The sequence below is a fragment of the Sylvia atricapilla genome, chromosome 13 (genome assembly GCF_009819655.1).
Source record: "Sylvia atricapilla isolate bSylAtr1 chromosome 13, bSylAtr1.pri, whole genome shotgun sequence".
Taxonomy (NCBI): domain Eukaryota; kingdom Metazoa; phylum Chordata; class Aves; order Passeriformes; family Sylviidae; genus Sylvia; species Sylvia atricapilla.
Window position 1 is genome coordinate 9703595 of NC_089152.1, and position 26929 is coordinate 9730523.

At 40.7% G+C, this 26929-nt stretch overlaps 2 protein-coding genes across 2 annotated transcripts in view; one reads left to right on the plus strand and one right to left on the minus strand.

The window, feature by feature from the left end:
* The window catches only part of HDGFL3 (HDGF like 3), a 37209-nt gene extending 35357 nt beyond the window's left edge, over positions 1–1852 (plus strand). The window contains exon 6 of the mRNA XM_066328356.1: positions 454–1852. Coding sequence (XP_066184453.1) covers positions 454–459 — 6 coding nt within the window. The 3' untranslated portion in view covers positions 460–1852. The remainder of the gene's footprint in view (positions 1–453) is intronic.
* TM6SF1 (transmembrane 6 superfamily member 1) lies at positions 1501–22030 on the minus strand. Its single transcript, XM_066328354.1, has 10 exons — positions 21911–22030; positions 19951–20054; positions 19366–19463; positions 18304–18407; positions 17404–17486; positions 16077–16198; positions 12169–12273; positions 10072–10164; positions 8997–9116; positions 1501–3382 (listed from the first exon to the last, which is right to left on the minus strand). Exons 1-10 carry the CDS (start codon positions 22000–22002, stop codon positions 3191–3193), a joined length of 1113 nt encoding a protein of 370 aa, XP_066184451.1. The 5' UTR covers positions 22003–22030; the 3' UTR covers positions 1501–3190.
* Positions 22031–26929: the final 4899 nt, after the last annotated feature.

Consider the following 26929-nt stretch of genomic DNA (forward strand, 5'->3'; position numbering starts at 1 on the left):
GTGCTCGTGTATTTGAACAAGAGGGTGTTCTTGTGGCTGGACACTCAGGAGTGCAGCAGTACCTGAGCTCCTGCATGAAGTGTATCAGTGATTTAGTGCAGTGGAAAAAAACCAAAATTTGATTGTGCCTGAAGTGAGCTACAGGGTTTGTAATGGAGTGATTGGGGGAAAACCCACTCACATACATCACTGGAGCTGCTTATTGAATACAGCCCTAAAAGTTTAGTTTAAAACTGTGCTCATTACTATTTTTTAGTGATATGTTTTGTTGATGTAACAAAGAAGTTTCCTCTAGAAAAAAAAAATTGTTTGAACAGACCAGGTGGTTACTTGTACCTGTGATTACTTGTACCTGTGACTTTGAAGTGTGGAAATAGAACATCAATTACACCAAGTTTGTTGCAGGTTGTTAATTCTTACATTAAATGTGACTTTTTTCTCTTTCTCTTTCAGACTTAACCAACATAATGACTGCTGAATATTAAGGGAAAAACACAAGAAGGTTACATGTTTGGTTGTCTAATATTCTTGGATTTGATATGAGTCACCACATCTGTTCATTAGTACCATCAACAGCATCCCAGTTTGTATGCACATTATTCACATTCCTATCTGTTGTGTTTGCAGAAATGACATTTTTACCCTTTTTTCTAAGGGTTCCTTTTTGATTTTCATATTATTTGGTTGCATGAAGTTGCCCTTTTCCAGTGGCTGAGGTTTATGAAGATATCGCATACTTGAACATGTTTTAGATTCCTTTTCTAGACAGAAAAGGCATAACTCCAAATTATATCATTCTAAATCAACATTTTTTAAACACAACTAAATCTTAGAAATGAGTCCCCTTCATACAATGCTACAATAATCTTCTACATACAAACATAATTTTGAATTTTCCTATATCCATTCTCTCTTGGATTTTGATCAGTTTACAACATAAAAGAAAAATTCTTCTTCAGTTGAAATCACCGCCAAGTTCAATAATGTAATAAAATACCTTTCCTTATTAGAAGTACCTAGCTAGTTATACTCTTAATACTTCTCCAAACCATGATGTAATGTACACTATCTGACTTAGTTCCTATATGTGGAGTTAGTGAAAGTCTTTTTGTGTTTCTTTAGATTAATACAAGGATTTTTCCAATGCCAACAGAATTTGAAATCATTCATTTGGATGCTTTCCATTTTTAAGCTTACTGTGATATACAGCCCTATGGGAAACCAAAACAAAACATCAATTTCAAATAACGAAAGGCTTAAAAAAGGATGCTGTCATTCTGGCTTTTTTTTTTTTCCTTTTGGAAATAGAACTAGACTAGTAAGTAAGCATTCCAAATCCATTACTCTGTGTACATTATTGTTGCTATTGTGATAATAGAGATTTTTATTTATTTTTATGCCAGCTTTTATTGTGAAAACATATTTAGTCTGGTTTTATCAATCCTTGTTATGCTTGTCCTTGGAACATCTTTTGCGTATTCAAGGTTTGTAGTTGATGAGTTTACTGTAAAAAACTAAAAAAAAAAAAAAAAAAAAAAAAAAAACAAAAGAAAAAAAAAAACCACCAAAACAAAACAAAAAGGAAACAAAAAAAATGTATTGTTTTTACAGAATAAATTTATTGGAATGTGTATTGGGAGTAAGGTTTGAGGTTGTAAGCAACTAAGTTAGCGTCATATTTGGCTTCATACGTGTAATAATGTGAGGTATTAATGTAAGTCAAGTATTAAAGCAAAACATTCTGTTAACATGAGTTGACCATAATAGATACAAGTGCAGGTGAGATCTTTATTTTTTTCTGTACTTTGCCTTTTCTGGATAACAGGAGGTCATTAAATTCACCTTGAATGTATTCAAAGTTTCTTTAAAGACATCAGAAGCAACATCAGAGGCTCAAACACCTGTCTGTGAGCCAGCACATCCTGTGACAGCCCAGCAGTGCTGGGTTTGTTTCCCTGGGAAGAGGCACTGGGATGGAGCTGTCCCAAAGCCTGGAGCTGCACCAGGGATGCTGAGTGCCAACAAGCACTGCCTGAGGTGTGCTGTGGGTTTTTTCAACCTGCCCCTTTGGCTGGAGGTGTAAAACCTGGAGCCTCTCCTCTGACTGCTGCTGGGAACTGCACGGCAGTGTTCAGCAGGAGAGAGTCACAGCCTGAATTTCTCAGTGCTCTGAAGGTCCCCTCGTGCAGGGTGCAACACACAGGCATGTGAACTTCTTCCTTGTTACTGATTAGGCTTAAAAATAAAATTCTTTCAATCAAAACAACAAGAAGTCAACATACCCAAATAAAGTGTTTCCAGTTAAAATGTATCAGCTAGTTTCATCTGTGAGAAAGGCACTAGGTGTACTGCTTTTAATATAAATACACATAGAAGGCATAGAAATAGCTGTAATTGCAAATAGAAACATAAACTGCCCAAAGCAAGGTCGCTGTGTTTGCTGCTGCTTGTTTCTGAGCCAGCAGCATTAGCAAGAGTAGCTGCAGGGACACAGCCAAAACCAAAACCCCTCCTCTCTGGAAAGGCACGAGCAGCCTGAGCCCTCTGTGCCCAGCCCACAAGTGCTGGTGAGCACCTGCTCAGCTCCATGCAGGTGAGCAGTCCTTGCAGAAGTGAATCTTGAAGAGAATTAACAAAACTATATGATTTGCTTATCATATATGGAGTCCTACCATAAGAGCTGATTGCTTCTTAAAAGATTTCTTGGGATTTTTAACCAGTTTGACCCCACAAGACATACTTTTTTTGACAAATAAAACATGTGCATGTGACAGAGTTATGTATGTTAATTTTTCATGCTTCACAATGGTGACCTTCATGTTGTGCAGTAGCTCTGTGCAGGGACTGCTGGCACTGCTATTCTTCAGCGTGCGGAGGCTAAACACTGACATCATTATTATTATTTAACTTCATGCAGTATTTCTAAAACTGTCAAAGCAGCTTACTTAAAAATAGCTGTGGGAACTGGCAATCCACTGCCGCGCAAAGTCACAATGTTGAGAAGTGGTGCTAAAGGCAGTCGTCTTTATTTTCCCCTTTTCAGTAGGATAAACAAAGCAGGCCGTGTGACTACACAGTTGTGCAATTTTACACATCTTACACGCTTCATTTGGGCTCCATTTGAGCAGTTCAGTTACATCCCAACCCAGTTATATACATAGCCAAGGACAGGAGCTGGAACACAGTTCTGCTATTCTGTTTTTTCTTCTTGTTTTGGTTTCATAAAGAACTCTGGCTTGTTGACACACCTGTAAGCGAACAGCTGGGGAAGAATCCCATACATTATGTTCAGTATCAGGAAAAATTCTTTTGCTTCTTCAGGGACTCTGTAGATGTAAGGAGTTCGAGCATGAAGAGAAGCACCAATATGGGAAAATTGAGCCTGTGGTGTGTATATAACACATATATTAAAAAAAGGTAAAGTTGATGTATATTTTTGGAAAGATGGCATAATCTGCATGCAAGTCTGCATCTCCAGTGACATTTTCCAAGCCAGCCCTTATTCTTATTTCAGAATTATCCATCATACTTTTGCACAGTGATACAAAAATACAGTGTAAACTAAAATCATTAATGTATCGGTGTATGAGGAACTGGAACCATCAGTGGCATGGTAAAGAGGTTTGTTTTATGCCACATGGTGGCATTGATCATTTCATCAGGTACAGGATTCCACCCTAGCTTTCTGGATCATAATCTGTGCTAGAGACTTCATGATCCTTCCCCAGAAAAGTGGCCACATCCCTGCAGAGCCCAGTCATGGGGAGGGCTCTCACCCACCTGCCTGGGAGGGTTGTTGGGAGTTAGGCATCAGTGGGAGCAGCCAGACACTCACTCTGAGTAAAGTTAGAAAGGAAAGTCTTGGAACCTATGTTAGTTCTGCTTTGGGTTTGGATGTTTTCATCTTAAACCCAGATAGCTCCAGATTCTGATCCCAGAACTCCTGCTGATTTCAGAAAATGTCTGCAATGTTTGGGTTTCAAGCTGGAGCCGTTCTGAAGTATAGACTGAGCATACAATGAAGGTTATAGGCACAGACAAGCTTGCTGGCCTGAAGCATATTTTTAGCATAAACAAACATTTAAAGATAGAAGTGTCAGGATAGTTGGTGTCTTTTGTTTCCATCTGTTACCTGCTATTTCAAGCCACAGCTCATTCACATTAACTATTGTGTGTCCAATTTTTTTATTACTATTTAGTTAGTTAGCAATGGAGGAGATCTGAGAAGATAAACATCAATTTGATCATAAGGAGAGCACTGAGACACCAGGATTTTAGGAACACAGAGGAGTACACTATGGCCAAATCACATCCTCTGTTCTGGCTTCAGCAGGAGTCATTTTGGCCTCATGAAGAACATGGTTCTGGTCACAGCAAAGTAGAAGGGAAGTAAAGTGCAGGTGTTTCAATACACCACCCTAGCAAAAGGTTAGGCTGAGACTATCCATCAAAACAGAAATGGAAATTGGTTTTCAGGTGATTCCAACCACCTCAACTGAATTGGGAGAGCTCATTGAGCAAACCTGAGCCAGGAAACAAAGTAATCAACGAAATCAAATACAAACACACTTCAGCAGAGTGCCACTTAGCATGTTTCTGTAAATAGCTATTGCACAGCAAACAGATGTTCAGGGGCACACTGTCAGCAGCCTTTTTATACTGGTCTGGTAATTCACTCTCCTCTTGCAGCCCGTTAGTTCTCACCTGCCTGGGGCAGCCCCTGCCTTTGGCACCTGGGTGGGCTTGCTCAAATCCCTGCTGCCTCTCCTGGTGTGGAGCCTTCTCAGCCCAGGCAGCCAGAGCAGCTCAGCAGCAAAGCCCTCGCAGCACAGGGCAGCAGCTCCCAGACAGAGGGACAGACAGCCACCAGCAGGCTGCAGGCAGGAGGTTTGGGCTGTCTGATGTTCCTCCAGACACTGAGAGCCTCTGGGTTGGATTCTAGAGCTTTGTCTGGGGTGAACAAGCTGCAAAGCTGCTACTTCTCTGTGAAGGATTGTGAGGCCTGCCTGTTTGTGAGAGTGGCTGGCTGTGCATCAGAGCAAGTTGATAATAAATTTCTCATAATTCATAGTAAACCTTGTCAGAAGGAGCTGTAAGGGGATGCTTCTGAGAGACTCAGAACTCCCAGAGCCTCCAAGATGCCTGAGTATCTAAGCCTTACTGTGTGGTCTTGTCTCTTACAGGAGTTGTGGCACATTAGTGAGCATTAATTGTTGTAAAACCAAAAAGCAGTAGCATGATGTCCTGTCTGTAGCCTACAAAGATTTTTAGTAGTTAATGATGCACCCTATAATGAAGTTATTGTTTGTTAGACTTGTTTTGCACTGTAACACATGGCTGCTGCTTCCATTACTGACAAGGATATTTAGGTCTGTAAAGTCTTTTTTTTTTTTTTAATTTATTTGATTTGCCTTTGTAAAAATTGTGTTATGTCTTTAATCTCCTGTGTTTCTCTTCCATGACTGTTCTCTGCTGCTACTTCTTTGGGGTTTTTTTCTTTCTTTCTTTCCCCTCTTTTTATTTTTTTTTTTCTTACTTGGAGCAGGGCGTATGTGTTAAAAGCAGATCCCTTACTCACCAGTAGCCCAGTCCTGCTCTTCCTTCAAGGACCAGGCAGGCTGGCACCAAACCCCTAACTCTGAGCTGTCAGTCCCTGCAGAGCCCTGTGCCTGTGTGCAGTAGGCTGCTGCTCAGGGAGAGAAACCTTGAGTCTGTTGTGTTACCTCGCCGTCATCGGGTCTCTCAGCAAATAAGCCATTCCTCGGTGCTTTCTGTTACTGACCCCCTCTCCAAGTGGAGAATTTTGAAGCTCCAACAAAACGCCTGAGCCTTGGCTGAGAAATCAACCAGATGAGATGCTGCAGGTGACCTTCTAAGGTAGCCTTACATGCCTGACATCCAGCCTTTGTTACCCTGAAGCCTTGGCCACGCTGCTCCTGGGACATTCCCGCAGCAGTTGGAAGCTGCTGGTGCTGGATGTGGCACTGCCCAGCTTGGCACCTGCAGTCTGTGTCTGCCTGCTTCTCACTGACCTGCTTGTCTGTGCAAAGCAGTCTGCATTTGGACTTGGGACAATATTTTTTTGCCTTGTTGCCTAATCATAGGCAATATTTCAAGTATTTTTTACCCTGCAGCTAAGGACAGAGAATGACCCAGAAAAAGGTTAGGAGTCCTTCTTCACTCTGTGCCTTCTAAGACTGACTAAAATCAGCAAAGACTGTAACTTGGAAGGGTTTGGACCTGGTCTCATAAGCTGAACAAAGCCATCAAATAGAGGGGGAGTAACATAGAAAAATACATTCCTTGGGTTTAGGGTCTCTGGTAGACAAGAAGCACTGCAGAAAGTAGCCACCAAAAATGGCAGGATTATGAAAAACACTATGAGGGAGTGGAGGTAAACTTTCTACGTTTGAGAAAACAGAGAAATGGGCTGCAGAGAGTTGGTGAGACAGAATGATTTTGGCTAGCAAGGCTGTGGCTCTTCATCCCTTCTCACGTGGCTCACTCACATAGGGAAATGCCAATTGCATTAAGTTCAGAGGCTGTTATGACCCTTTTGTATAATCAAAACTCCTGGTACTTCACTCATATGAAATTCAAAGAGCTCCTCCTGAAGCTTCAGAAGGTCTAGTAATTATTGGGTCACAACTGGTTTTGGAGTCTGAATGTTAGTAATGGAGTCATTCAAGCTGAGAGTTATTTGTAATTCTGAAAATCAGTAAATGTGTGTCTGTGTGAAAGGCTAGTAGGCACTTTGGAGGTTCTTAGTTTAGATGCATCACATGGTATTTTGTGACTTGTTTTTGTAAAAAGTACATCATAATGATAGAAATAAAAATAATTAAAATCTCCATGTTTCCCATCTGTAGGAGCAGTGTTCATTCCCAGGGAGCAGTGCCCACTGCTTCTACCATGGGATACTTACCTTTATTGGACCTTTGTGTGTGAGAGGAAGCAAAATGTGTTTTGGTAACTACATATGTTTTAATTATCAATTAAACAAGTGTTTTAACTTAAGATAACAGTAGAAAAACCTGTAAATGTGTTATTTGCCTCAAAATGACGAAACACCCAAATAATCTAGAAAGAATCCTCAATTCTTTCTCACGTGCATTTTGCATCCCAGCTTGTTCACAGTTTACCAAGTCAAATCAATTAAATCATCTTCAGTTGTAGGATGACTGAGGTTCATCTTGCAGTGCATTAAAGTAAAAATGACAAAAAAGTACCCTCCCAAATGTCAAGAACTGTTTTTTGAAGCAAGATAAAATATGAAGAGTGCACAGCAACTCTTAATCAGTTTCTGCCAGCCCACAGTATTTCCTGGTGCCAGGATGAGCTTTAAATAGTGAAATGGGAAATTTTGGGTGTTAGTCTAATTTATAAATGGATATCCTGAGGCCAAGCCACAAAGAACAGCAGAAGGGTTTTAGACTTCAGCAACTAAGTGTAGCATTCACACATCTAAAAAGTATAAAGGGCTGTTAAAAAAAAAAAAAAAGTGATTATTTGTTACAGGAAACATATAAAAGGGAAAAAAAAAAAAACCTAACAAAAAAATCACCTCCAGACTGGGAGGCTGAGCTTTCTGGTAAGTTTGCAAGGTTGTGATAGTCAGCACACACTGACTTCTGATTTACTTTGTCTTCTGTTAAAAAATCTTTGAAGGAGTGGTTTTTTGGTTTTTTTTTTCCTGATTGTCTGGGCAATTTATGGAACCTGAGAAATCTGTCAGTAGAGGAAAGTTCCCAACACAGCCTTGCCTACTTAGCTAGCTTGGGTTTTTTGGGGTTTTTTTTGGGGGGAGGGAGGTTGGGGTGGTTTGTTTGTTTGTTTTTGGTTTTTTTCATTAGATTTATGATCTCAGTCATACAGTATTTATGAAACCTTTTGAGCATCTAAACTTCCTCATGAATGTTTTCCAGAGTCTGTTTTAATATCACATGACTAAACATCATGATAGTTCAAGATTCTCTATAAACTCATAGAGAAGAAAAAAGAAGTCCTATTCTCTGTGGTAACTGCTCCCAGATAGAAAATGTCATTTTACCCTTCTTACTGGGCAGTTAAAGTGGATTGTAGTTTTTATCCATAATTATCTAAGACCTGAGGAACCAAGTGTTGGTTTGTGTTTGTCTCATAGTGGTATTTGAATTACAATTATTGCTGTGTCCCTATGTTGTCACTTTTGTGGCAGGATTATCGTGCTTATTTTCTGCATTGTCTGGATGTTCTGAGGACACACATTTCATTTCCTATGTACAGAACAAACCAATTGTCCCTGTGTCTCATCTGTTTAATGCTCATCTGTCTGTCACAAGTCATTTACTAGTTTCCTGTTTAATTGTTTTGTTTTGGTCAGTCTTCTCCTAAGCATCAGCCCCATTTAGTAATTAACTACAGTTGTTTATTTAAGAGAACCAGAACAGAATGAGTAGAAGAAATATGATCACTGTCTGTCTTTGGCAACACAAACACAACTGGGTGTTTGTGGCCCAGGAGGTTCCCTGAGTTCTCTCAACTTCATCCACTGATACTGCATTTTGTGTGACAAGGTGATACTTTTTCCATTTACATATTTCAAACTACCTACTTGGCCAACACATATTGTGGAAACAATGTATTGTGCTGTTGTGTTGTGGTTGGGTTTTGTTGGGGTTTTTTTATGATTGACTGTCATAGCTTTAAGATGGGCTTCCTTCATGATCCCAGCTAAAGAGTGCATGGTGCTTAATAAGGTTTAAATGAGCCCAATAAAAACATTGTGTAGAAGGAGAGAAGTCTGCTAAAGCAAGAATGTTGGTCATTGGAGAGTAGTAGATTTGATTCTTCACTCTCTTAAATTAAGGGTTTTTTACAGATTCAAAAGGTGATCTGGGTTACATCAGCACAAAACCTGCAAGACCTGGGAAGATCAAGCTCTGGGCCCCTTATTGATTCCATAGGTCTCTACTTATTATTATGTAATTAAAAGTGAACATTTTTCAAAGAAATACCTGAGCTAGTCCTCCAGCATGAATAAGGGTCAAATCAGGCATCCAGGAACAACCAGGCACCAGCAGGCCATACAGAGCAATCACATAGTATGGCACTGAGTAGAACATGTATGCCAGCATCTGCGTTTCAAACACAAATATTAGTTGCTTTGCAGTGTGAGGGGTATTCATCTAAAAATCAGTCAGATGCTTACTGAGAAGTTGAGGTTACTCAAAACCATACTTCTGGCAGCAATGATTTCCCAGGCTTTTCTGTCACACCTGGATACTATTAACTGGATCCAGCTTTCCTAAGGTCTCTCCTGATATTGGTGGCTGTTGTCTCCTTGCCCCATCCATATCCACTTCATCCAGGACACCTATTTCTGTCCCTTACAACCTTCAGGCCATCCCAGAAAGCATGGCCTGCCTCAACTCCTTGTCCATGCAGCACAGGGAGCCTTTGTCAGGCTACACTGCACTCTCATTTGGGAGCTGTGGGACACATCCATGCCCCTCCCTTCCCAGGAAGAACTCATCCAGCAGTGACGCTGGGTTTCTGCTCATTTCCTCACCCCTGTGTCCCCTGACTGCTTTGGGCCCTGTCCCCAGGCAGCAGGCAGGCTTGCAAAGGGATGTCAACATCAAATGCTACAGAGCTAAAGCACAACATTCCCTCATCTGCAATGCTTTTTGTATGAACTGCCCTTTTTTGAGAGGGTGTCACTGGGGATGGAAGTGCAATGTGAGCTTAAGGAATCTAGTCCTATTACACCCCTTCTTGCTCCATAATTCCAGACTGAAAGTCTTGCTTTTCTAAGGAAGGGAAATGAACATAAAAAACATGCAGATCTGTTTCATGGGCTGTGTTAAAAGAACCCTGAGTAACTAGGATGAGTAGCACCATGTAACCAATTTGAACCTAAGTTAATCTTATCACAACAAGGAGCTGGTATCCTACAATGGCTACAAATGGTACTAGAAAATACCCTTTAACTTGCCATGAATGATAATTCCCATATTGATCTTGTCATGGCTTCATCTTTGCACCAGTTTACAGATCACTGCTTACCCCACTCCATGGTCAGTGCTTTACCTGAAGCTTGGGGTAGGCAGCAGGATCCTTTATGTAGGGCTCGTGCAGCTGGATGTACAGCCGGCAGAGTTCAGCAGGGCAGTCCAGGGCAATCTGAGAAGGAGTTTTAAAACTTACAGTGATCAATTTGTTCTGAAACCAGCCAACTGACACGTGTTACCAGCCCTAGAGGTGCACTCATGGTCTGCAGCACAGCCACCCTGGAGCTTGCAAAGGTGATCACCAGTTTAAAGGTGAAATGCAGCCTCCTCTCAGCTCCTGCTCTGTGGGTTTGTGAGGAAATGCTGGCAGCCTGCTTTGAACATTTTAACTGGAAGAGAATTTAGTCAGTTGGCTGTGCTGCTGTAAAAGTATAATTGCCATTGATTTGCTCTGGTAAATAGCCTTTGATTCCACCAAATGAACTTTCCAATAGAAAATTGCTCTAAGAATGGAAACTTCAGGATAAGCACCTAGTTTTAGGATAGCAAGCTATGGATATAGTCCAAGAAAAGAGCTGCACTGGGACAAGGTAGCAGTGGAGAGAAATGCATGAGACAGGTAATACTTAAGGTAGTAATTTTTAATAGTAAAGGAGAGATTATTGGATTTTACGTTCCCATAGGAAGAAAAGAGATTGCAAAAATAGTTCTTTTTCGTGGTAGGCCTTAAAACTACTACAAAAAATTCTGCTCTAAATTGAGCTAGAAATGCATGTGAGCAGCTCTCCCTGTGGCATCAGTAATGCCTGAGGCACAGGGCTGAACAGTAAGTTTTGCACAGCTTGATTGCATGTGCATTTATTCTGACACTCTGAGGGGGCAATGCAAAACTTTACAGTCAATATTCCTCCCTGTTCCTTTCCAACATGGGCATCCAAGAAGCAGGTCTGAGTGGACTATAATGGATTGTGTTCTATGAATTTTTGCACAAAATTATGGTTCCTGCACCTTACACAGAGATCTTCAGTTGATCTCTGCATGTATAAGCAAGGCCAGTAAGCAATTCCTGCTTGGTGAAGGAAATATATAAGGAAATAACCACAGTCTCAAAATCAACAAGAAAAAAAAATTCCTCTGAGAAATGAAGTGGGACTGCAGAACCAAGTAAGACCATGAGACCAACATTTTCCACAGTGAAATTACAGGTAAACCAGCTGATTTAACCTGTATCAGTGGTGCTCTGAAGTAACGTGGTCTATAAGAAATAAAGCAATCTTGACAAATTAGAAGAAAAAAACTTGCTCTGAGAGGCAAGTTTTAAGAGAAACAGGAGTTGAGAGACGAATGTGAGCAGCACAACTACAAAAGGACAATCTGCACTAGGTAAATAAAAATGTTGCTGGGTATTCATCATCACCTCCTACTTGAATTATTCTAGAAAGGATCAAATCTACAAATCAAGCAAGCAGGCAGTCATCTGAGATGCCTAAACATTTGAGCTGTGCTCACTGCGTGATACACAAGTTTCATTCTGCTTAAGAGAGAAAATGCATTAGAGCTGACAAGGGAATAGATTTACCTACTACTGGATTTTCTCCTGAAAGTATTTTCAGTACGGCTTCCTCCCCTCAGAAATTTTGATTCAATCAACTATGCTTAGAGAGCAACCATTTTTAAAAATTGTCTCTTGGTAAGTAGAAACAATGTGTGTTGTTCAGGTGCATAATTCTTTTTTTCCTTTTAGGTGGAAATGTTCTCCTCTATCTCATGCAGTGTAAGCTAAGTTGGTTTTGTATATAATTTTAAATATGCATTACTGCTTAGAAAAACATGAATACAGAATTACTTTAGTTGTTTTGTCTCCATGTTCTTGGCCATAAATGGAAAAACAGACCAATGAAAACAGTTTTAGATCTTGTTGATTTCCTCTTGGGATGCTATTTACTCTGGTGATTGTGCACCTCTTTTTGAAAAACATGCTGCACTCAGCAGAAAATGGAGAAGCAAAACTCCAATAGTTATCATATACAATTTATCCTTTATATCTCAAGCTTATTTGAACCCAAATGTTACGGGATTTCCCCTGAGCACAATATACATGCTTTTTCATCCTGACTTAAATTTAAAAGTTTAAAACTGAAAATTAGCTTAAATTATTAAAATATGTTCAACTTACCATGCCTCTAAATATGCAAAACCCCGTGGCCAGAATGAGGTATGCAGCTAACATTAAATCTATTGGTCTTCTTAAGAGTCCTTTCTTCTGGACTTCCTGAACCACCTGCAACACAGAAGGTGTTTAGTAGGTACATCCTGGTTCCATTCCACGTGTATTTAACTCCAGATCAGCCACTGCAAAGAAAGTGGAGTGGTGAAACATCATGAAACATCCCATCCATCCACTGATTTCAGAGACAGAAAGATTTCCACCTAAAAAGGTGGCTCCAAGCTTTATAGGATGTAGTGAGGAAAATTACTTTGAATAAACTCTAGAAATGGATGGATCCAGCTGAAGCCATTTCAATACAGATTAGTGTCATATCAAGCATCCTGAATCAAATGAACACTAACTCTGCAATCACCTAAGGCTTTAAAGCAGCATAACTTCTTCAAAATTGTCTTTTTGTAATTAGAAATAATTTGTTTTCCTGAATGTCCGTATGTAGAAAAGCCTTGGAAATGTAGGTTTGTCTCAAGCATTTGAAGTTGAATCTAGTATGCTTTGTAAAAGGACTGAGTCCATCTCATTACTGAATGCTGGTTTTCAGCAGCTTGTGACACTGTTAAAATTAATGGACTATCACTGGCATAAAATAAAAGCTTTTCTGTGGCTCATTGAGTCCTCTGCTGAGTTCAGCGAGCAAATACTATACCTTAGTGTACAATGCAAAAATAGAGAATGAAATGTGTGTGGATGGAGAATGTGGAAACCCTCCCGTTTCCCCTTCCATCACTGAACACTGTGAATTCCTGGGATGGCACTGAGGCACCTCCAACACCTGGCTGTGATCCTGTGCCTCCTTTCCTCAGCACAGGAATCTCCCCTGCTGCAGGGACACAAGGGGAGGGTTCACACTGCAGAGCAAAGACCATTTCCATGTCCAATGGGGAACCCAAGGTGTCACTTTGCCTACACAGTAAAACCTACAGAGGCCATAGAAATAATCTGAGCTACACTTTCTGCACTGTGTAGTCACAGACAAAATCATAAACACATCAGAGTATCTTTCTGTAGTTCAGAGGGAAAACTTCCCCATGTATATTTGTTACTCATTTCCTCTTCCTTTTTATTGGTCGTTTGTTGGCGTGCAGACAGCAAAAGAAAAACCTGATTTCCTTCCTGTTATACACTTGTGGAATTGTCTCCAAAGTGCAAAACAAAAATTAGGATGCAGGGGCACAGTTAAAAGCACACAGGATTAAGATAATCACAACAAAGTTATTGAAACAGGAGAACCAATGTTGCAAACACCATTTCTGAGTAAATACTACAAGATCTGGATTACAGATTAACAAAAATAAGGCTGTGGCAAACATATAAGCCATCCTTGTCATAACACTTTTTTCTGATTTCCTTTTAAAGGATCTTTAAAAAAAAAAAAAAAAAAAAAGAGGGACACCTTTGTTTGATTTTCAAACACAAGTAACAGTTTTTGGCAGTATGGTGTCACTTCACAGTATTCAGAATACTGGTGTAGGAGTATTTTTAATATTACCTGCAAAGAATGCCTATATTCAAATATTTCTTCCTATTAAAGAAAAAGGCCACTTATGGCTGAGTTATAAATAATTTTCAATTGTAGACTACCTAGGATAATGGAAAGCTGATATGTTTTCTTTCCCTTTTGGACTATGTATGAAGCTTATAGATATATATAATCTCCTCTTTTCAAATATTTCAATATTCCTCTTTAAATATTAAATGGATGTGCATATTTCCTGTAATCACAAAGCTGCAATAGAACTTTGGGCTTAGAGGATTTGGAGACAAAGCCAATGTAAGTAGAAGCAACCTTTGGTGAAATACTAGTTTGTGAAATTGCCAGGGTACAGAAAACTCACACCTTTTTTTCTTTATGCATGCATGCAAACAAAATGAAAATGCAAAGCTTAAAAAAAAGTAAAAAAAAGCAGAAGCAAGAATTTGAAAGACAGGATGCACTTTGCTGACAGGCCTCAGCTACAGAGCAGTTTTTCCTTACCTTTCTTTTACCCAGCAAAGCCCCATCACCCCATGCTAAATTGAATTAGATATTAAGAACAGTGGCCAAGCAGAGCTGGCCTGCCACGGGTTTTCCATGTACTACAAACAATGTTGAACTCTGCACAGATCTCTGCAGCCCCAGGGATTCTTTTGTGCAGCAAGGAAGTGGGTAGGCACAGTTTGCAATTTCTCTCACTTCCAGGAAAAAGCTATTTTCCATAACTTCTGAGAGGCTTCTTACATCATCAGTTTTAAGGAATAATCTTGTAAAAGTCAGTCTGTAAAAGTCAGTCCCCTCAGAATTCATGTACAAATCTGAATTTGTGTATTAATTCTGTTGAAGACTTTTAAATTATATAAAATTGTCTGAGCTGATATACTTGCAGATAAATCTGTTGGGCTTTGTAAAGACTGCAGCACAGCTTGGCTTGATTCCAAATGAGGGCATAGCTCCATTCCACTCCCCTCTATTAGAAAACAACCAAAACTTGAATACCTCACCTCTGCCTCAGTGATTATTTTTTTAACTAACTGGTTTGTAATAATGTTACAGCAATGTATACCTTGGCCAACAGAATACACTTTGCCTCTGTTGCTTTCATGTAAGTATTTTCTTATATACTAACAATAGCCTGCTTAAAGCCACTGTCACATTTTCTTCCTAAATCTTTTAATGCCAACTCTGTATAATTATGTTTTAAAAAGTTAAATTTTACAGTTAATTCCAAATGATCTACTGATACGTTCAGGACTTACAATGATTAGCTCACTGATTAGTAGCATTAAACACAATTATTTCTTGGAAACAATTCTTAATTTGGGACTGAAAGAGTTGCATGAAAAATTCATGAGTTAAGATTTAAAGGCATGCTCATTTATGGAGCATAATTTATGTGTGAAGATTTAATACAACTTCTGAAAAACAAACAGCTTGGGTGGGCTATGAGGTCCCACTGAAAGGAATCAAGGCTTTTTCTATAACCTTATGGGTAAGAATATTTAGGTTCCAAGAAAGCGTTCACAAAGAAGTGCAATGTTAAATTTTCAGGTCACCAGCTTTTCCTGCACTCTCTTTTTGAAATAGAACATTAAATCTAAGTTTCTCTGAAATACATAATAAATTGAAATATCACGCCTAGGTAAGCAGTTTATCTCCTGGTAAGCCCAGGAGACATGGCTGTATTTCAGCAAGTAATAAGTTCATCACATGCTTTCTGTAATGTCTATCTCTGTAGTATTGTTTTTAAACTTTTTTTTTTTAATAAAACAGTGCATAAAACAATGCATTGTTTTGATGGCTCAGTTAATCTTATGAAACCCATCTAGTTATTTCAAAGGTAAAAGCCTAAAAAGTTTTAAGTAAACATTTTTACAGATTTTTTTATAAGAAATGTGTAAGGAATTTTTATATCAATTTATGTACAGTATCTCACCTCTAAAATCTAATATTACAGAAAGCACATACAAAAATTATTAAATTACATGAAATCTGTAAGCCATCTGCAGAAGAGTGCTTTCCTGCAGTGTCTCTACAGGATTTTGTGGTGCTTTATGAAGCTGGTAAATGCCAGTATTTTCATCAGTTAAGAAACTGAAACAGACAGAAACTGAATAGATAGAAGGCAGAAACACAATTACACCTATGAATGGGTTCTTTACTCTAGACACGAGGTTCTTTTCCTTTTTCTTTATTCCTCCATAATGAAATAGTCCTGCAGTATAGATATTTTTGCAGTCTTCAGAGCCAGACAGCAATCGTCCTAAGAGTGAACAGTCACAGCACATTCCCTGCTCACCAGGGACCCATAAAACCCACCAGAACCAGCCAGCAGATTTCAGCTGCCCTCACTGTAGCCAGCACTGAAATACAACAGGATTACCTTGACTGGAGTGTCGTGAGTCACTGAAGGTTGGTTATAAATTCTGAACCCAGCCCATATGGGGAGGCAGATATATGGTACACTTAGGAAAATAGCAGGACACACTTTTGCTCCATATTTACCTTTAAAAAAAAATATTACAAGATTTATGAGAATTCGTAAGCTCTGTTGCAGAAGGATTTAAAAATATTCTGTGTAACATCAAACCTGAAGCAACTATAACAATGTTGTAAACAAACATAAAACATTAGAAATCACTGTTAACACACAAATCCTCTTGAAAATCACATGCTCAACAGAAGTAGAGACACAGGTTACAGAGAGCCTATGAGACAGGAAGCCATTTCTTAATTAGGGACTGTTTGAGAAGATGGGAAGCCACATCTGTCACTCTGCATTGGGTAATCCTGTAGGATGGGACAGCTTTCCAATCTCTCAATGGAACCTGCTTCAAATAGAGACCTCATTCTTTCTGAAATGGAGGAAAAAATGTAGCAATTTTTCAAGATCTGATTCTGCATTCATTTTCCAAAGTGCTGATTTCTCCCACAGCATTGTACTGAGGACAAAACTTTCAGAGAGCTCTCCTCAGCCTCAGGTAAACCAGGAAAATGTGTGTCTTTGACACTGTCTACTCTGTGTGTCAGAAAGGAAGGTGGCAGGATGCTCTTGGGAGGCTTTCTTAGAGGAAAGAGGAAGGGACAGCCACACTAAACCTGCTGTTTCCTGTGGTGAGTGTATCTTCAGAGCAGGGAGCTGGGCTGGCCCCAGCCTGCACCATGGATATTCCTCCTCTGGCATAAAAGGCAGGACCAAAGCGACCTTCCCAAAAGCTGACTGCAGGATTTGGACACATCAATGTTTTGGTAACATCAGGAATGTTAAATTTAAACAGAATAGCTTCCAGGTTTTACTTTTAAAAGTTTTTTTGAGTGCCTCTTGTTAGCTGCTGGGAAGTCAGACTTCTAAGGAAATTGGAAATTTTATGCAAAGTAAGATTTATGTTTTTATGATACTAAGAGACCTTACTGTCTCATGACTTAACCTGGTTTAGATGAAAGCCTTCTAGATTTATCAAAACACAATATTTTCTTTTTTTCCTTGAAAGCAAAGTAAATCTAAAGGGTATTTTTCCCCCCAGTCGCCATCTTTTCTTCCTCATATTTAGATTTTAGAATATCTTGTGTCTCTTTACTGATATTCCTAAAATTCCTCTTTCATATTATCACAGAAATGAACCAACACTGCACTAAAATATAAATAGCACAATGCTGAATTTAGAAAATGTTTCACAGGAAAAAGCTGGTCATATAAATTGCTTCCTTACCCACAATATTTCCAGGCATAAAGACAATGATGCTCATGATAATGGAACCCAGCCAGTAGAGACCAATGGTTCTATAGCTTTGTCTATTTACAAAAGAAAAGAAGACATAATTATTGAACTGTTTCTAAAAATTCCCTACCCTATATATTATACTCATTTCTGTGGTTGTATTTTAGCAAGCAGAGGCTTTTAAAATCTGTACCACAAGTCAAGAGTGGATTGTTGCCTCTGAGAGGGGTCATGGAGAAATCTGCATTTGTGTGGGACAAGGTTATCACATGGACAGTCCAGGCATTGGGCATACTCAGTTATTTACCATTTTGACACTCCTCTGAAAGCCAACTATATGGGACTATAAACCAATTAATAATTAATTTCATCCTGTTAATGCTACTATTACCAGCAGGTATATTTGCCTCAGGAGCTTAATTACTTATTGCCTCAAACTCTTTATTCAACAGCAAGAAGCATAAGAATCTCTAGAAATAGCCATTTGCTCTTAAAGTTCATGTAATAGGGATGAGAGATCATCATGGTGCTAAGCAATACATTATTCCTATCATAAATTTTTTATTTGAAAAACAAGGGTTTTTTTCACAAATGCTTTTAATGCACATCATCTCTCAGCTTTTAGCTAACACAAAGCCATGCAGATGTGCTACACTCTGCTGCAGGGTGAAGACAGGATACATCTCTGTGCATTTTCTGGGCTTAGTCAGCTGAGAGGAAGGATAACTTGACAAGGGTAGAATCCCTGAAAGTAATGAAATTTCAACAGCATTGCTTTGGCCTACAACATGAAACCACCCCGAAATAAAAATTCTAAATACTGCATGGAAAAGGAAGGCCTTTTTAGGTTGTCTGAGAACGCAAGGTGAGCAGGGCCCAGATGAGACTCACTCCCATGCAATAGCTGCCACCATCAGCAGGTACATCAGGTAGTGTGCGGAGCCATCCCAGTAGCAGATGACGTGGCCATAGGCCGTGTTCAGGTAGGGCTCACCCTGGGAAAAGATACAGCACTTGCAGCAAGAGCAACAGTTCAGAAAGAACAGCAAGAAACAAGTTCAGAAAAGTTACTGGCGCTCCTTCAAGCAGTGGTATGGCTTCTGACTGACAATACACATTTCCAAGCACAGACCTGACCTGGGCAGGATCAGGCGTAACTGAGTGAGTTCTACATTTGCAATAAAGGGTGCAAGATGGAAGGGAAAACTCCTCTGTGTCTGACTGTCAGCATTACCCTGCCACATTATGAAAATGTGACTTTTTCATATTGCAGTGCTAAAAAACTACAGAATAAAGATAGATCTAGCATAGAACAAATACAGATATATTTAGCAACCTAGAGATCCAGAGCAGTACTGAATGTATGGATGTCAACGTATAACCTTCTAAGGCCCAACTCATTTCATGCTTAAGTTCATGGAATCTTTTCAATGACTTCAGTGACTTTCCTGTCAAGCTCTTACTGAGCTATTTTTGGTGGATGTTGATATTTAGCAGCCAACAGATTCTGCTGACTGGGTATCTGGCATCATCGTTTTTTAACTCTACTTTAATTCCTTTTAGTAAAGTGATTAGGCAAAAATAAAGGAGCAATTTTGTTTTCTTCTTGGTAACACATTTTGGTGTGGTAACTTATCCACGCCTGAGTGCTATCTGTGGTTTTCTGCAATCATGTGCAGTCCCTTCAATTCCCACAGAAGTTAACACAGACGAGTGTTACTGAAGTTAAGTGTAACAACAATGGAGCTTGAAAGCTACATTATTTCTCCCAAATGAGTCAGTAGATTGCAAGTCAATGAAGGTTTTATCCGTAACAATAACGAAGCAGGTTAACTACAAAAATCAAGAAGACCATTTTGAATGTGTAAGTGGCTATTTTTTGGTGATAATTACTACACCAAATTATTTATAGTGAAGATTTTATTTACATTTGTAAGCCAAACTATTATTTACCTCTCTCAAGTAATGAGTCATGAATCCGTCAATAATTCCATCCTGTTCCAGTCCAATTATTAGATTCACTACACTGGTAAAGGCAAATACAGCATAAACTGTAAAAAGAAAAAAGGGGAAAAAATAAATTAATAAATACTTGGAATTACATAGTTGCTTCATAGTCCAATAAATTGTCAGGCAGAGATCTATTGAACTGGATGTGTCAAGTTTGAGGTCACAGATATTTAACACACAGCATGATTTTCCCATATAGCTCAGGATTTTTAAATTAGTGATTGGTCAGCACAGCTCTTAGGAAGATTTTCTGAGGAAGGTGAAATTCTGTAGAGCTGCAGACACACCCTCCATGGAAGGTCAGTGTTTGCAGAAAGGACAGTGCAGCCTTTCAAAAATCTTGGGCACATGAAGTCTACAGCCTTGACTGTGGTCATCACTTGGAAAGGAGAAAGGACAGCAGAAAGGAGATGGAGAGGAAAACATGACTTGTCACTTTTGCAGGTGAGCAAGGCGAAGTGCACAAGCCACAGCAGCCTAGAGCAAAGCTGTGAGTGAGCCAGGACATCCAGCTTTACCAGGACATACCATAAAACAGCGGGTCCTTGGGTGGCTTTCTCTTGACAAGAACACGAGCCAACAGAGCAATAAGAACCAGAACCAGCAATCCAACTGTCACGATTACCCAGGAACTGTAATAGTATGTAAATAAAAAAGAAAAAAAAATAGAATTTAAAAGAAAACCAGAATTTTGCTTTGTCAGCTAGCTGTCCTCAAGCATACACACTCATAAAGTAACTTTTAATAATTTAAAATACAGATTTTAAAGTTTATTGCATAGTATGTCATAGTATTCATCCTACAGTTTTGCAGAATTTATGTGCCTCTCTTTTCACATGCGATCAGCTAAAAAAAGAAAATTCGAAAATAACTAGATAACATAACCAGAAATCTAGATTTGTCTGACTAAAATCAGTTTTCATAGTAAAATAAACAGAAGCTGTGGGAAAATTAAAGGGAAATGAAAGATGAGGATCAAACCCACAGACGTTTCAAGGCCAGAAAGGATCATTTGGGACTTTTTGTCTAACCTCAGCAATAAATTATCTACTCAGGAAATTACAAATTCAAAAATAAATCACATCAGTCCCGTGGAATAGGAGTAGCAGTGTGGGGCATCCCTGATGGATCTGGGTTACTGTTCAGAGGTCTCTCCAGCCCTACAAGGCAGGACCACTTGGGTGGGTTCAGTGATCAGTGCAGGTGGGCTCAGCCAAAAGGATCTTTTCCCTGGAGATGGAGCTATAATGTTACTGCATGAGCGGTGGGAGTGGCATAAAGCACAAAAAGTCTTTGGCACAAAGCAAATTTGTCTCCTTCCCCAAGAAAATGCAAGCTAGAAAAATCGGTTTATAATTGTTTCATAGATCCAAGGGTGTAAATTATCTTTAGCTTTCTTTAAGGTACGATTCTCCTCCTCAGTCTTCACTTTTGTCCTTGTGCAAGGAAAAAAAAATGGAGGGGAAAATTAAGTAAAGTCCAGAAGCATAAGCTAAAAATATCTGGGACATCGTTTTAAACATAGTACCACCCTGTATCAAGAAACAAGTTGTGTACGAACAAATTATATTGTGACAATATCAAACTTACTGAAACTTGACTTAAGATTATTGCAAAGAATTTGCAAGATCAAATATTTCAGAAAATATGCACATATACTTGCTAAGTCAGGATGAGCAGTACTAGCTTGTTGGTTTATTTTATGCTTTGAATCTTCTGCTAGTCTGTTTTCCCAGTGATGAATTTCTTCACACCATTACAGCTGTTAATACGGCAGTGACTTTTCACTGCAGTCTATCAATTTGAAATAAATATTGGCAGTTAATCAAGTAAGTCACCATGTGTTATTTGACATTACTTTAGCGATGAGAAACAAAAATTTCAGTTATGGGCCAGAAGGAGGAAAATGAGGAAGGAACAGATGTAGCAAAGCCCTAAAAACAAGAAGCAAATATTTGTGCACTAAAGTTGCAAAACACCGCGGGCTGTGGGATCACAAAATACCACACAGACCTTTAAGTGAAGCGGGTTTTGCCATGAGGAAAGACTTTCGTTTTCCAGACCTGCGGTTTCTCCCGGGATCCTGGTTTTTGGCAGATCGAGGGCACAGGGTCATTTCCAGCGGTACGCGCAGGCTGAGGGTGCCCGGGGCAGCCCGCGGCTCGGCAGCTCTGCGGAGAGGGGCTGCCCGCTTCTCCTCTCGCTTTCAAACACGATTGCATTTTGTTTGCCAATGTCCGAGGCGAGGCCGCGGGTCCCAGCGTGGAGCGGGCGCTGCTCCGCGCCCTCGGCGGCACGGCCGGCCCGGGGAGCCGCGCACGGGAGCGGCCGGGACACGCTCCGGGCGACGGCCGCCGGCAGCCACAGCGTCCCGGGCTCGCCGCATCCCGCTCGGCTGCCGTCAGAGGACGCGGCCCCGCTCCGCCGCCCGCCCCGTCCCGCTCACCCGCGCCGCCGGTGCAAACCCCGCCGGGCCCGTCCCGCTCACCTGCCGGTGGCCGCCAGGCAGTTGAAGAGGTACGTGACGGGGATGGCGGTGAGCGAGAGCACGAACACGCCGGTGGCCGCCGAGGCGCTCATCCCCGCGGCGGGAGGCGGCGGCCGCCCTGCGCGCCCCGGCCCGGCCCAGCCCCGCGCCGTGCCCGAGGCGCCGCCTCGCCCCGGCCCCTGCCCGCCGCCCGCCCCATCGCCCGCCGCCCCCCAAGGTTAAATCCGCCTCGGAAACCGGAGCCGCCCGGCGCTCCCCCGCCGGCCCGGGGAGCGCCTCCGCCCGCCCCGGGGCTCGCCCCGCTCCCCCTCGCCCCTGCCCCGGGCTCGGGGGCTGCCCGACGGGCGATGCCGCTCTCTCGGGACGGGGGGTGAGGGCCCAGCCCCGCCGGGACGAGCGCTGCTCCGGTGACCGACAGAGGCGACGTGCCAAGGGGCTGCCGCGACAGCCGGGCTGAGCGCCGCGACGGAGGCGTCGCGGGTTAACCGCGGGCTGAAGGCACGGCGAGGAACCGGGGCGGCCACAGCCCAGGCGCGGGGCCCCACGAAGAGATCCGGTCTCATGGGAGATGGTGGATGGAGAGAGGGTCCCTTGGTCCGGCTAGTGCGGAACTCCCTGGGAAACCCGTAAAAAAAAATACGCATGTCTTTCGCGTCAGTCTTTAGCTGGGTTATTAAGAAAGAACATCAGCGTTTTTTAAAGGCTGGGGAGGGGGGAAAAGGAGTTCATCTTTTCCATTTAAGTGCCAAAAAAGCCTAGCAAAAACAAGGTACATGTTTGACTTTATCCATCAGCCGTTTCTTTCTGGCTTTAAACTTTGCCTATGGCTCAATATCAACACTGAAGTGTCGGCGGTAGAAGGAGCCTTGTGTGCAAGGCAAACAGAAATGAAAACCGCTGTTCCTAGAAGTTACTGAGCGTTTAATTCCAGGACATTGGCAAGTGAGAATGTGTTGCCTGAAAATACCAGCAAATGCACTTCTAGCGTGCCAGGCAAGCTCTTTCTGGAAGAATTAACACCGTTGTAAAAGCAAGCTCTGCAATTAATGGGCACAATTCAGACTCCCTCGTGTCGAAATGATACAAAGGAGGACTGCCAGCGTGGCTGAGGAAACAGGGCACCTGTCTGTCAGGAAAGGCTGAAGAGCTTGGCTTAGAGTGCTCTCTGTAAATACCTGAGGAGTTAACACCAGCGAGAGGAAAGAACTCTTTAATTTGAAGGACGAAGCTGTAAAGAAACTGTCACTAGTTTTCAGAAAGAGCTATGAGCAATAAAGGGTATTCTAAGTATTTTACAGAAAATTTGGTCAGTTTAAGGAATAGACTAATTGATATCATGCCTCTCACTGAAAGGAACTTGGTGACCCTGAACATATCTATGTCCTATATATTCTATACAGGCAAATTCTTGCATCATAATTTCAAATGAGAAAGATCTAGAATCTGGCCACGGGTATACAAATGAGTTTAAACTATGCTCAATCAAACTATCTGGTAAAAACATGATGCAACTCCTAAAAGTAATTTAGTCCACCCAAGTGTCAAAATTGCCATTGGATGAGTCAGGGCTAAATTTACCACCTCCAAATGCCTACCTTTCAATGCACAGCCGGTTTACTTATCAAGCTTTCAAATGTATAGGCTGCCTATTTGTGTGCAGCTGCCACAGCACAGTCTCAAGATTCATGTCTCAAGCTTCACTTCTCAGTTCTTGTGTCCCTGAAGTCAAACACTATATGGAAAACTTCTTCCTTACCACTCTGCCAGCATACTCCAGCTCTGATTTGCATCCAGCTTGTTCCTCAAGTCCTATTTAAACTTCCAAGTAGAAAATGTCAAGGCACATCCTGTGGTAATCACATAGCAACTCAACAGCAGAGATGTATTGTTTGAGTCTTTTGTGTTGAGATCTATCCACTTTTGATTAGAAAAATAATTATGAGCATCTGACAGGAGAAGATATCCCTGAAACGGAATATTTGAAATGTTTGTTCAAAGGGCATGTTTTCCCCTTTCATTTTCATCTCTCACCCTATGAAGGAGACATTAGTGAGCCTTCTAGCTCCATCATTCTTTTCTGTGTCCTGACAGAGGAGGCCCCCAGGTCCAGCCATGATAGTGCTGAACATATGGATTCTGGTGTGCCACGCTTCCCCTAGCAGAAATCTCTTCTTTTCTCGCTACAGTTTCTTCTAACTCTGGCCTTCCTGCTCCATGCCAAAGTATCCTGGCTTCTATTTCAGGCTTTAGGAAGAAAATAAAACCACCAGCATTCTTGATGGCTTTATTTTTACAGATGAAATCAGTTCTAGAGAAAAAGGAAAACTTGCTTGGTTGGCACAGTCCAAAACCACTGACCAACTTCCCCAAAGGCAAATAGTTCAAAATTTGGCTTAAGTTAGAAATTAAGTCAAAGAGCACACAATCTCACTGATCAAACAACACCCTCACTTGAAAACCAGGAGTCCTCAAAAACTAACACATGCATTTTTTGACAACTCCAAGTGTTCTTGTGGAGGAGGAAGGGGAAAGAAGAACTTCAACTTCAACTGCTTGTAACACCACCCTCTATTCACATGTACCAGAACAGTGATATAAAAATGAAGGTAGGAATAGAGTGTCTTTAACAACACAATTACTAATCGAAGTGTTACATGAAAGCAATGTTGATAAGCTGCTGTCACCAGAATAAATGTAACCTCCCAGCTCCCTGTCACATACTCAATTATATTCATTTCTTGATGTTGCAAAATACTTTTTTTCTTTTTTCCCCTCCCCAGATTTTATAGATGGTAACATCATCATGAGACATGTGAATGCCCTAATTTGTAGAAAATCAAACAACTATTTAACTATTTAGCAATATTAGATGTCAGGATAATATTGAAAAATACATATATATCCTATACAAACTGCAGTGAAGCTTAGGAAAGCAAAATGGAGTAATGAAAACATGAAAGCGGAGACTCCTTCCCATGCAGAAATTGTCAGAGGATCATATTTATTGACAAGAGATTCCTAGAGTTCTGAACTTATGTTTCATGTGAAAGATAGTCCCTTCAGCAGCACAGTGCCAAAACTGGTGATCCTTGACCACACTGCAACATTCTTGTGTCAGAAGCTATGTAATTTCTGCCTAAATAGTCACTTTAAAATAGACAACCCAACTCTCTGTCAAATCACAAGTATCAGCCTTATGCCAATGTCAGATTCCTCTGGGAATTCTGGCCACAGCAAGAAGCCAGTTCCACTTGTGTGGCCCCTCAGTGGGCAAAGCTCAACTCAGGAGCAGTAAATATGCTTGGGCTGATGTTTGTTGGCTTCTTGATTAAAACATTAATCACTTCTTATCATATGGAGGTTATTTCTTTCCAGTCTCTGTACTAAATGGTGGCAGATCAGTTCTGATGTCAAGACTGAAAAGGCATTTGTAAGTGTGCCAGCAAAAGAATACTGTGGAGAATATAAAAATAGGTAATTTATTAATGGTCAGCTACAAAGTAGGAGATTAACTGGCCATTAGGTCTTTGTGTCTACTTTTAGCCTGAGAAACAGCTCTAACCTTTAGTAACTGCCCATTAAATCATGACTACTTGTAGGATTTAACGTTATATTAAAACATAGGTGTCTTAATTTTAAATCAACGTCACAGTAACCTAAACAAACATAGGTAGCTGAACCTTAAGCAAGCTCATGAAGATCAATGCAAGGATTAAGAGACACTATTTATATCTCTTGGAAGCACTGCTCATGTGTTCACACAGGGCTCTGCCAAGCAGCAAGCTTTCATTGCATTATGATGCCAGCTACAAAATGCCATCCTGCTACAAAACAACTTGTGTCATTCAATTTTTGTGGAACTAAGCTGATACATTTTGGAGGCTCTACTTTCCTGTATATGCAAGTGAGTTTGTAAGGCAAGAGAAGTCAGTAACCAACAGTCCAGACAAAGATGGTGGATTAAAAGGTGAATTAAGAGATGAATTAAAAGCTTCATGTTTGGGTCTTTCGTTAATGTGTTAATTTGCTGACAGAGCATCTTAGACCACACACAGCTGCCATCCTCTAACAACTTTAAAGGCAACCTCTTCTGTTTCTGAATTTCTTGTTAGCTGAGGGTGTATCAGGTAATAAGTGAGGCTGTATTGTGCATCAGGCTGCATGGTGCATCAGAGGCAACACAATGCAGCTCACATAGGGTGCTCTGTGGGTCAGGAGGCCATGTGCTGATGATCTGCTGAGGATTTCAGGGGATTCACCAACAGCAATCACAGCTCCAAAGCAGAATCCAAAGAGGAATTAGTGATCCATGACCATTCCACTTACAAATCTGAGTACAAGTACCTCAAAAACAGAGCTGATTTTTGTGCTGCAACCTCTCTATTCACCAAAAAATGACAGTAAGAGGAAAAAAAGACACGTAGAGTAAAATTACTAGGCATTATATTAAAAGAGAGCGTGTCAATTGTACTATTTGTCTTAAACTGGAAATGGCAAATGCAATTTCTCAGTAAGAATCTCATTAATTATGTGGAAATTCAGCTTCTAGCTAGATACACTAGAAGTGCAGGAAATAAGGATCCTGTCTGGAACACTGCTGTGCCTCAACACCTTTAGCAGGGATTGAAAGGTAAATAGCTTCACAAAATAGCCACTGGTCAGTCATAAAGACATCATGGTAATAACAACTAAAATAATTTCCTCTCCTTTGCTTCTTCAGCTATGCAGTAGCAGAATATTTTTAATTCTTTAAAATATATGTCAAAGTATAGCATTTTTCAAAGAACCAGTCATGTCAGTATTTGAAGTTATATGTAAAATAGGTATGTGGTGAGTAGAATCTTTTATGGCTTAAATAATTGGTTTTGTTTTGTAATTACTTTCAGAGAAAAGACGTGATAAATTTTGCTGTTGCCCCTTACTGCATGTTTTTGAAATGCATAAATGTGCCAAATGAGAAATGAAAGAGCCACTTCCACAACTGGAGTCCTCAAAAACTTCTATGTCACATTTGTATCA

Bases quoted from the DNA above. Each gene is read 5' to 3' on its own strand.
- TM6SF1 (XM_066328354.1), bottom strand. From the start codon at position 22,002: ATGAGCGCCTCGGCGGCCACCGGCGTGTTCGTGCTCTCGCTCACCGCC. The intron at 20,055-21,910 runs GTGAGCGGGACG...ATACTATTACAG, and splicing joins TGCCTGGCGGCCACCGGCAG to TTCCTGGGTAATCGTGACAG. The intron at 19,464-19,950 runs GTATGTCCTGGT...TTCTTTTTACAG, and splicing joins CAAGGACCCGCTGTTTTATG to TTTATGCTGTATTTGCCTTT.